The sequence below is a fragment of the Mauremys reevesii genome, linkage group 1 (assembly GCF_016161935.1).
Source record: "Mauremys reevesii isolate NIE-2019 linkage group 1, ASM1616193v1, whole genome shotgun sequence".
Lineage (NCBI taxonomy): Eukaryota > Metazoa > Chordata > Testudines > Geoemydidae > Mauremys > Mauremys reevesii.
Window position 1 is genome coordinate 316889388 of NC_052623.1, and position 12102 is coordinate 316901489.

The following is a 12102-nucleotide window of genomic DNA, read 5'->3' on the forward strand; positions in this document are numbered from 1 at the left end:
AGCTCTCCAGAGTGGGACTGATTTACTCCAGGTGTTTCCCCCCCCCCCCCGCCCTCCCAGAGAGGGAATTGCTGAGCCTGGTAAAGTAAAGGAGGTGCTTTGCCATACTACATAAACAAGAGTTAATGTGGCCCATCCTCTCTCAACAATTTGTTTAAAATTTCAAGAGAATGCTCAGACTGGGACAAGTGGTGATTCGTATTAAGTATCATTATACAGGAAGGCATAAACAAGATGTAACAAACACCTTGCAGCAAGTAGAAGGCTTTAGAAAAGGCTATCAGGAACTCAGGAATTTAGCTTTTCTGTGTATTGATGCCTTTCTCTCTCATTGTTATACATATGTTCCTGATGCTGTTGCAATAAAAGCAAACGTGATTCTGGGATGCATTAACAGGTGTGTTGTGAGCAAGACACGAGAAGTCATTCTTCCGCTCTACTCTGCGCTGGTTAGGCCTCAAGTGGAGTATTGTGTCCAGTTCTGGGCACCGCATTTCAAGAAAGATGTGGAGAAATTGGAGAGGGTCCAGAGAGGAGCAACAAGAATGATTAAAGGGCTTGAGAACATGACCTATGAAGGAAGGCTGAAAGAATTGGGTTTGTTTAGTTTGGAAAAGAGAAGACTGAGAGGGGACATGATAGCAATTTTCAGGTATCTAAAAGGGTGTCATCAGGAGGAGGGAGAAAACTTGTTCACTTTAGCCTCTAAGGATAGAACAAGAAGCAATGGGCTTAAACTGCAGCAAGGGAGGTTTAGGTTGGACATTAGGAAAAAGTTGCTAACTGTCAGGGTGATTAAACACTGGAATAAATTGCCTAGGGAGGTGGTGGAATCTCCATCTCTGGAGATATTTAAGAGTAGGTTACATAAATGTCTATCAGGGATGGTCTAGACAGTATTTGGTCCTGACGTGAGGGCAGGGGACTGGACTCGATGACCTCTCGAGGTCCCTTCCAGTCCTAGAATCTATGAATCTGTTTCTCTGAAAATTAGAATGCTCTGAGGAACTATGGAGGTTCTTCATGGCTCATAGCAGTTGAAAAGTTGTGTTCTCTTGGACCATTGACCCTTCTTTTGAGAAACTTTTAACTGAAGGATTAGAAATGACATAGGTTGAGATGGAAGCAACATTCCTGACCTGCAAGACAGATATAGAAGTGACATGATCACTGCCACAGAAAAAGGAAAATATAATTTGCCTAATATTATGAGAATATCTATAATCATTTATCCAAATCATTGTTCCAATTGGCTGATTCATGGAAAGAAACAAAAGCTGCTAGCTAATTTTCAGTTTAACCAGGAAAACACTCTTTTGATTTGTTGCCTGAATGACCATCACTTTAGCGATTATGATATTGGTATTCATAAACAGCGGATTCCAATTAGCTGCTTTCCATAAACAGACTAATGGATACAAGTAGAAGTGCCACCATTTCTTTTTGTCTCCTTCTTTGCACAGAAAGCCAGACTTGCTAGAATTCGAGCAGCAAAGAGTGGGACTGCTAATGCTTACATGCAGAGCAAACGAAATGGCTTACTGAGTAACCAGCTTCACCAGGTAATATATTTATGTAATCCAGCTCCAGAGTAGCTACTTAATAATAGCACAGCTGCCATTTATTCTATTTATCATGAGGACTAGTCAATCTGACTCTATAAGTAATACTCTCAATAGAAGTAGGTTAAAGAAGGACAAATTGAACTATTATTGTTTAAGCAAGATTACAGGACTGGATGACAGGATATAAAATAACAAAGGATGGGATGGTTCACAAACTCTGGATTCAAATACACCCCAAACTTAAACAAGTTTGGTTCAAATAAAAAGTCTCTCTGAGCCAAACCAAGACCTTGCGTCTGGGCACCCTCAAATTTTGGAAAAATGTTGATCTAGAGCTGATCTTTATGGTCTGAGAAATAACATTTTAACTACAAATGTGCTCAAATAACTAAATATAAATCTGGATTTTGTACATCCCAAAGTTTGGAGTGTTGGGACCTAGAGGACGTTTTATGCCCATCTCTAATTTTGACATTTGATATAGTCCCATTTTCATCCCAATTTAGTTTAGTGCCCTCTAATGAATAATGATAAAAGTATTTAATAAATCAGGAAACGTTTTCTACATAATTCTTCATTCTGTGTCTGTAACATCTGCTGTACACTTTCTGAACTCAGTGGTTTGGGATTAGTCAGTGACATGATTTTTTTGTATAAAGGGTAATACCACAAATTCTTCAGCATTATTAAACAATCTCAAGAGGAAATAAGACAATTATGTGCAATTTCTTTTTTAAAACAGGCCCTTACACAGGGGAAAATCTTTTACCATCAGTTAGATTTATGACCATTTAAGTGTGTGCTGATTTTACACTCAGCACCTTAACACGATGATTACATCTGTAAGTTGCATTGTTCTAACTATACACAAAAGGCCATCCAGTTCTGGGCACCACACTTTAGCAATGGTGTGGATAAATTGAAGAGAGTCTAGAGGAGAGCAACAAAAATGACAAAAAGCTTAGCAAGCCTGAGCTTCAGGGAAAGGTTATAAAAACTGGGAATGTTTAGTCTTGAGAATAGAAGACTGAAGGGGAACCTGATAACAGTCTTCAAATATGTGAAGGGCTATTATAAAGAGGACAGTGAATAATTGTACTCCACATTCACTGAAGATAGAACACAGAAGTAATGGGCTTAATCTGCACCAAGGGAGATTTAGGTTAGACAATAGGAAAAACTTTCTAAGGGTAGTTAAGGTCTGGAATAGGCTTCCAAGGATGGTTGTGGAATCCCTGGCACTGAAGGTTTTTAAGAACAAATTGGACAAACACCTGTCAGGGATAATCTAGGTTTACTTGGTTTTACCACAGCCCAGACCTGGACCTGATGACCTCTTAAGGCCACTTCCAGCCCTACATTTTTATGATTCTGTGGAAATGCTGAGGTTTGAGATATTCAAGAAGGGTTGCAAGGAAAGCAGAGAAAATATTTTGATTAATAAACAAAAAAGACATCATGCGCAAACTGATTTATTTTATATCATGTAGTTTTGCCCCGATAAAGCACTGCAGATATATTGCAGTATACACCCCGAGTCTGTTTTAATCAAATATTTGGCTAAGAGACTTCTGTTCAAAAATGAAAATAATAGAGAATTTTATGTATTTACAGTCCAACAAGGAAGAAGAACAGAACTTTCTTAGCAAATCTGGCTCTTCCTTTGAAACACAGCACCACCACCTGCTTCACTGTCTGGAAAAAACCACGGTAAGAAAATGGAATCAGGGTCTTCCTGTAAACCTAATTTTGGTTCTGTAGTATCTTATTTCTCCTATTTCCTCACATTACAGTCCTTACCCAGGACCAAAAGCTATTTTATAGATTGGGCTGATTTAGAAATTTTCTAGTTTATTTTCATGTAATGTACATAGTAACATTTAAAGATCATAGGTCAGATCCTCAACTGACATCAGGACATTAACCTTAATGGGACACCCCAAAAGGCACCAGCTGAGGATCTGGATTTATATATATTTATACAGAGAGTTAGTTTATGATTTACATGTTGCTACAGTAAAGTTTCTAGGGACTCCATCTCCAGTCCTTACTCATGCAAAATTCCCAATTCAGGCAATTCAAGCTTTCTCCTTGGCAAGGATTGAAGTTCTGGGTCCTTAGGCTCAATCCTATGAGTTGCTGAGCATTTCCTGCGATGCAAGCACTAAAATCCAATTTAAGTGAGTGAAAGTTGAGAGTACTCACCATCTTATTCTGCAACTTCATCCTCTGAATTGAGATGCAGGTGCAGCACTACAGAATCGTTTAGCCCAGGGGCGGGCAAACTTTTTGGCCTGAGAGCCACATCCATTTCTGAAATGGTATGGAGGGCCGGTTAGGGGAGGCTGTGTCTCCCCAAACAACCAGGAGTGGCCCGGCCCTGGCCCCAGCCCCGGCCCCGGCCGCTAACTGACCCCCCTGCTTTTCACCCCCTGACGGCCTCCTGCCCCATCCAACCCCCCGTTCCCTGTCCCCTGATGCTCCCCTGGGACCTCTGCCCCATCCACCCCTCCCTGTCCCCTGACTGCCCCTGCACCCACACCCCATCAATCCCTCCTCTCATTTCTTACTGCCCCCCCGACCTCTGTCCCATCCAACCACCCCTTCTTCCTGACTTTCCCCAGAACCCCTACTCCTGATTGCCCCCTGCCACCCCATCCAACCCCCCTCTCCATCCTGACTGCCTCCCGGGACCCCTGCACCCATTCAACCCCCCTGTTCCCCCTCTGACCCCGCGACCCCTATCCACACCTCTGCTTCCTGACCACCACTCCGAACTCCCCTGTCCTCTATCCAACCTCCCCTGCTCCTTGCCCCCTTACTGCGCTGCCTTGAGCACCAGTGGCTGGCGGTGCTACAGCTGCACCACCCAGAGCATCAGGACAGGCAGCTGCTCCGCCCAGCTGGAGCCAGCCATGCCATCGTGCAACACAGAGCACCAGGTCAGGCTGCAGCTCTGCAGCTGCGCTGCCCGGCAAGAGCTCGCAGCCCCGCCGCCCAGAGCATTGTGCCAGCGGCGCAGTGAACTGAGGCTGTGGGGGAGGGGGAACAGCAGGGGAGGGGCCGGGGGCTAGCCTCCCTGGCCAGGAGCTCAGGGGTCGAGCAGGAGGGTTCTGCTGGCTGGATGTGGCCTGTGGGTTGTAGTTTTCCCACCTCTAGTTTAGCCTCCGCTCTGACAGCCCCTTACAGGAATAACTGATATAATTCACAACCACCAAAACACACCTGCTTTGGTTAAAAACGTCCAATCAATCAAAAACAGATAATTGTGCGCACGTGTCTACTGCTTAATATCTGGATAACTATACAGCCATCATGAATGTTCAATTAAAACATAATTACACTTCAGTAATATTAATAAGAATGAGGTGTGGACACCAAGTGGTTAAGGCGCTTGACTACAAACCTGAAGGTTGTGGGTTGGAGTCTCACTCAATCTCACACTGAGAGATCACCTCAGGTTCACCCAGCTACAAAATGGGTACCTTATCCATAGAAATTAGGGAAGTCCAACACGGTTGGATATGATGCTAGCCATACCACTCCCTTGTTTATCTTAAAGGTGTGTTAGCCTGATGAGCCATATTGACTTTGAATATTAACAAGCCATATGTCTCAGTCACAGATAAAATATTTCTGGTCAGAAATGTCACAAAGGCATTTCTGTTATCCTGATCATTACTGTTTTTACATAATTTCCTGTTTATTATTTCCTAAGGACATGAAGAATAATTACACTGAGTGTAACCTTTGTAAATGTAATAATTTCACATTGGGAAATGGTAAAATAATCTATATTTGTCCTTGTATTTTCTCTCCTGTCACCATATTGCCATGTAGGGTTTATCTTATGTTGTGGATGATCCCATCTTATCAATAAGCTGTTCAACACCATTTAAGGTACAATTTACAAATTTAGCTCTGATTTTATCAAATGTAGATGCACCTAACAAATTATCTGGTAGTGACCATCAGTATGTACAATACTTTGCCATTTCCTGACAAAGAATTTAGATCATGTTGACCAGAGATGGGCCCAAATTCCAGATTCAAACACTCAAATTTTAGGTGCTGGAAATCAGAATTGGGATCTGAATTTTGTGGCTGGTGCCCATCTCTGTGCTTGTCATGTTACAAGCTAAATGTATGAAGGTGCATTACAGCAGAAAAAAATCAGAGATTGTCTATATGTGCACAGGCATCATGTCTCATCATTTGCAAGTCTAGCAAACTATGTTAAATTTCCCTCATACATTGCTCAATGCTCATCATATTCATGGAATCACAAGGTTAGAGCATCAAGCATTTGATTTTCATGAATCAAAGGTTTCCAAAAAAATTTTGGGGTCCATTTTCCTCCCAAAAATGTAATATGTTACGACATATGTGGCTGAGTTTCAAGATGAAAAATTGCCAAGTGGCATTTTCTAGTCATTGTATAACTTCTCTATGAGGTATGCACATATAGCACAAAGTTTTGATGTTTTTGTCTTAGTTTTATTGTTTAATGTTGGACTTTTATGCACTGCATCTACTGTATTCAAAACAGAAAGTATATGCAGAAGCTTTTTTTTATTGCTCCTGTTCAAGTGAGAGCATAATAACAATTTCTCCATTACATATGTTATTAAATTAAAATACAACTTATGTACGTGTATAACTTCATATTTTTTATTTTCACAGCCTGTTTATTCAATTGCCTTGTAATTAACGTGGTCCAGTTGTTGTTTGTCATTTAGTTACTTATGTGTCATCTTTCAGGTGCTTATGCTTTTTACATGCTGTCTTTTTTTAGTATTCATTTCTGATTTAAAGTATAGCACAAACTGTCTGGCTTTAAATGTATATTACAAAGGACTCTCCTGACAACCTATCTCCCCTACTACAGTTTTATCCTTTTGGAACACTTTTGAGGCATACCATAGTAGGACTATGGGCATGTCTACACTACAGCCTACGTCGATCTAACTTATATCCTTATGGGGTGTGAAAAAGCCTCCCCTTTATGATTCTCCTGCCAACATAGTGTATACGCTTCTCACCAAGGTGTAGTAATTATGCTGACGGGAAAGCACTCTCCCGTCGGCACAGCAAATATTCACCTGAGGGGCTACAGTAGCTTAGCTTCATCAGTGCAGCTACACCAACGTAGCGCTGTAATGGAGACTTGCCCTCAGTCATAGACATCTGCTTTGGACATTGCTTTCCACTCTGCAAATGAATTCGCAAACTTTCGCCTTAGCAACAGGCCTGGTCCAACTCTCAGAAAACTGAATAAAAAAGACTCCCATTCACTTGGATGGGACTTGAATCAGGCCCGGAAGCTTTTCCATCTCCCCAAGTTATTAATGATGGAAAACTTGATCTTTTTTTTTCTTTTTTAACAGTGGCTCTTCAAAAAATGTATAGTAAAAGCCTGGTCTTATTTTATGGAATATACATGACATTTATTTGCTTTTCAACAATTTTCTTGAGAGACAAGGTGGGTGAGGTAATATCTTGTATTGGACCAACTTCTGTTGGTGAGACAGACAAGCTTTTGAGCTTACACAAAGCTTTGCTTCAGATCTGGGAAACTAACTCGGTGTCACTGCTAAATACAAGGTTTGAAAAGATATACTAAACAATCTGTTCAAACCTTGTATTTAGCAGTGACACTGAGTTTTTCCCCCAGACCCAAAGAAGAGCTCTGTGTAAACTTGAAAGCTTGTCTCACCAACAGAAGTGGGTCCAATTACCCACCTTCTCTCACTAATATCCTGGGACTAACATGGCTACACTAACACTGCATACAACAATTTTCTTGGCTGTTGAGTCCTACCTCCCAGATATGTGCACACCCACAACACACGCAGGTAATTGCTTAGGAACAGGTGTCTATATTCTATTTGTAACTGATCAATTGATAAAGTCAGATGGCCAGATCTTGCCTTCCCAAAAGTGAAGTGAGAAAATGCAAGTTTGGGAATATTCATTTTATGGGGTGAGGAGTGTTTGTTTATTCAGGGTGGAGATAAAACTAGCCACACACCTTCTAAGCCACTCTTCCTTCTTTGAAGACAGTGGACACTAGTCACAAGGGGGTTTATGCAGAAGGACTTCTTCAGCATCCAACAGAGGCGACTTTGGCTCCTCTACCCTCTTTCCAACATTTTTAGGCTGTTGAACCTTTCATCTCTTTTCATCTTCTCTGAAAAGTGCAGTGGCTGGCAAGTTATGGCCTGTAGCTTTCTTCTTTGAAATTACTTTTGTAATGGCAATACTTGTATTCAGAGAGGTATTTTATAGGATATCTTTTCAGCTAATATACAACAGTTAATTTACAGCTCACAGAAGAAATCTGGACTTCTTACATTTTAATTATTTTAGACTTGAATTCCTAAATGCATATTTTAAATTCAATATATCAAAGTTCATTGTATGACAATAAATTAATATATCCCATATGCTGGAAACTTGACATGTATAATTCAATATATTTGTTTCAGCCATTATATAATTTCAAAATATCTCCAATCTATATTAAAAGTTCACTCAGCATCACTCTTTAATAGACTAGGCTAATTGAATTGTTTGATAGCTCCATAATAGCTTTAGGAAGCACAAAACTGTTTTCTATTGGAAAACTACCAGAGATCTTGGCAAACATACTGGAAGCCCCTATAACCTGAAGACAGTTATTAAGTAATTTCTCTCTCTGTATCTAATTGCATTTGAAGTCTTGTTTATGAACATTAACTGGGTAAAGTCAATTTTCAGGGAAGTTACACAAGCAGTTCTTTCTTCTTGTGTCACTTGAAATCATTTTCTTCTACACCATTTCCTTCCACACAAGATGACACCTGACTGTTATATGGGTCAAGGAGGGTATGAGGGAGAGCAAATGGCAATGTCATGCTGAACAAGTTATTTCTAGTTGTATCAAACATTCAGCTGCCTTAGGAAATTACTGTGCTGGTGCTCACTTTGCTGATGAATGTGTACTTACTTTCTTCTACTTATGCTATGTTTCTTTTGGACAACATGAATGTATTCACAGAGTACCTATTGGCATCTGAATGACATTCCATGTTAGTAGATCCTTCTTTAGGGAAGGAAATAGTTTTCCTTATCCTGGGGCTTGTACACACTAGCGCTTACTTTGGTATAACTTAAGTTGCTCGGGGTGTGGAAAAGCCTCCCTCCTGAGTGACATCAATTACATCGACCTAAGCACCGGTATGGACAGTGCTTTGTCAGTGGGAGATGCTCTCCTGACGGCATAGCTACCACTGCTCGGGGAGGTGGAGTGATTATGGCGATGGAAGAGCTCTCTCCCATCGGCATGGAGTATCTACCCTAGCAGCGCTACAGCAGCACAGCTACATTGATACAACTATGCCACTGGAGCGATTCCAGTGTAGGCTAGCCCCTGGTAAATGAAAATGCAGAGAACCAACCCAATTGAAGTAAATGGGATTATGTGGAGTGTAAACCAGTGTTTCCCAACTCAGTGTCAAAGCATCTGCAGTTGGGAATGTGGAAACAGACGTTGTCTCAAACAGTCCAAAATAATGGGCTTAAAAGCATCAGCATCCTGCTGTCCATTTCATCTTGGGATTCTACCTTAATACTACTGCATATATTCTTACAATGTAAAACCACGCCACCAGTTTACCCTTCTTGGTGTGCAGAGAAACTGAGGCAGTCGCACTTTTGTGAGTCAAAGCTCAGTGGTTTGAGCACGGGCCTGCTAAACCCAGGGTTGTGAGTTCAATCCTTGAGGGGCCCATTTAGGGAACTGGGGTAAAAATCTGTCTGGGGATTGGTCCTGCTTTGAGCAGGGGGTTGGACTAGATGACCTCCTGAGGTCCCTTCCAGCCCTGATATTCTATGATTCTATGATTCATAATCACATACGAAGAGTCAAAGTACAATGGCTATTACTGTACTTGGAATTTCCATAGGCCACCCACTATGATGTGCCTATAGGATTTCTGTCTATGTTGGGATTAAGCAAAGATCCCATGAATAAATACTATTTCACTGAATATTTGTCTTATGAACTAATTTAGATATATTAAGCTATTATAACTAGCAATAGTAACCTCTGTAGAGAATGTTTAGTATTTATTTTAGTTTCTTTCCAATGGATACTACAGTTAAGGTTGCATTTTACTTTTTGATAAATACAGACTTATTCCTGGATCGTGCAATGTATTGTTTCAAGTCATGGTTTCTCACCTTTATTTTAAGATGACATTTTACAGACTGAGTCAAAAATTAAAGTCAGTATTATTTTACTATATTTAAACATAATCATGGATGTTGTTGCTCCCACTTAGAGCATTTATATAAACAGAATTGAAAAAGCCTGGAAAATGTTTCAATTTTTTTTATATAGATTACACAATAGCTCCTAATAAGAATATCTGAGTAATAGTTTGCCATCCTACAAAAAAATTTGCATTAACTTTTTGAAAACTGAAGTTAATGGTTTGGTAATTTTGACTCTGTATTGACACTTTTAATATATTCAACCCATCCTGATATGGGTTGAAAATTGCAATCCTTATCATTTTCCCAGACTCTAGTTGTGTAAAATTAAGCAGGCCCTAACACAGTGGATTTTGACAATCAGCATCATGAATGTTTTCAATTATAATCCTATCTTTTTGTGTGTGTGCTTTTACCATGTTTTTGATTGCTCTGGACCAGAATCACGAGTTTGTGGATGAACATGTCTATGAAGACAGCTGCATGGAGGTATCTACAGTCAATCGATCCTCAAGCGACAGCCCCTCTCTCTCTTCCCAACAAGGCGTTACCAGCACTTGTTGCTCAAGACGACATAAAAAGACTTTCCACATTCCAAACACCAATATAACTGGGAGCCGCCCAGGCAGCATACAAGAACTTAGTACCATTCAGATCAGATGTGTGGAGAGAACATCTCTATCTAACAGGTATTTATTTTAGTTTTAACAGCAATCTGAGATGCAATGCTATGGTAAACCTTTGCTCAGTAAGGAAGAGGTATAGATTGTAGTCTATACAATCTATACCTGGGAAGTGGGAAGGTGTTATCTGATGCAAATTCAAAATAAGTAAGCCGCGTTCCTTAGTATTAATGGGTACGTGGCTGCCCATACAAACGAGCACTTATTTTCTTGAGTCTTATTGGGTAGGGGTTCTTAAGCCACACAAGTCTTGAAATGGCAGATCAAGGTAAATAATATGGGCCCAGAGCCTGAGAGGCTTTGCACCTCCAACTGCCATTGGGATTTAGTCCTTGTTTAGCAAATGCTTATGCAAACCACAGAAAAAATATTGTAATATTTATTATTTGTATTGCAATAGCACCTAGAAACCCCAGCTGAAATTGGGACCCAGGTGTTCCAGATCTTGTACAAACACATGATAAGAAACAGTCTCTACCTGGAAGAGTGTACAATTCAATTATACAAGACTGAAAAAGGGGAGAGTATTATTATTCCTATTCTTAGTTGAGGTACAGAGACACAAGAAGATTGTGACATCATGAAGTTCACACAGAATGTCAGTGACAAAGCTGAGACTTGAAATGAGATCTCCTGAGTCCCAGTCCAGTTCCCTAGTCTTAAGACCATCCTTCCTCTTTAAAAATATATAATAAATGAGAAAACTATAATCGCTGGCTAGGGAAGTTATTGGAAAAATTAGAAAATATGTAGCTCCAGAGGCTAGGGAGCAAGCATTTCCTTATCTTCTCTGCACCCTCACATATAAATTACCTGGTGCTGATATTTATGTGTATGAATACAGCCTTTGAAAACACCAGGAAAGTCATGCTAGACTTAAAATGTTTGTATGTTGAACTAAAATATACCTTCATTTAAAAAGCATCACTTTCAGCACAGGTTGTTATAGAGATTGATCTTAAGTGAAATTCTGAATAGCTGGCAGGTAAGAAATTCACTGCCATGAGCAGCCCAGAAGCTCCTTGACTTGCAGCTGAGGTAACTTTTTCTGCCATTACTCAAGGGTGGTGGAGGGGGACATATTCCTGGAGGTTTAATCACATGACCTAATATTTAATTAAAGATTAATCTTTAATTCCTGGCAGGTTGGCAACCATATGTGGAACCAGCATCCACAGCCCATGTATTTCACGAATAATTCTGTCTGGCTCTGACCTGTCTTCTGCTGGGTGCCATTCCAGCACACCCTTCTCTCACAGCACAAAGACAGAAGAATTAAAATCAACAATACACATGTACATATAGAAGTAAATCTCACAATCCAATGAATTTAGATTTTAACTGTTTCTCTTACTGCTTGGGAACCACCCCCAAGAATAAATATACAGTCCATCCAGGAGCTCAGTGTGCACGTGAACCCACCTGCAGGTGCATGTCTAAACTGATAATTGTGAATACAAAATACTGTGAGTCACTGATCATGTGATATACAGATAATAGTTCAGTAGCCCACAAAGTCTGGAGCAAAGAGCAAAGGACTGTGACTTCTGCTCTGTTACTGACTTGCCGGGACTGAGGGGTTCGATAAGGGGCAGAGG

At 40.4% G+C, this 12102-nt stretch overlaps 1 protein-coding gene across 2 annotated transcripts in view; it reads left to right on the plus strand.

Annotated features, from left to right (window-relative positions):
- KCND2 (potassium voltage-gated channel subfamily D member 2) overlaps positions 1 to 12102 on the plus strand; it is a 382728-nt gene that overhangs the window by 364623 nt on the left and 6003 nt on the right. Inside the window, exons 3-6 of one of the 2 annotated variants that reach the window (XM_039514145.1) lie at positions 1464 to 1562; positions 3180 to 3275; positions 5406 to 5465; positions 10263 to 10510. In XM_039514145.1, coding sequence (XP_039370079.1) covers positions 1464 to 1562; positions 3180 to 3275; positions 5406 to 5465; positions 10263 to 10510 — 503 coding nt within the window. The remainder of the gene's footprint in view (positions 1 to 1463; positions 1563 to 3179; positions 3276 to 5405; positions 5466 to 10262; positions 10511 to 12102) is intronic. The other variant, XM_039514155.1, reaches the window with a different exon arrangement.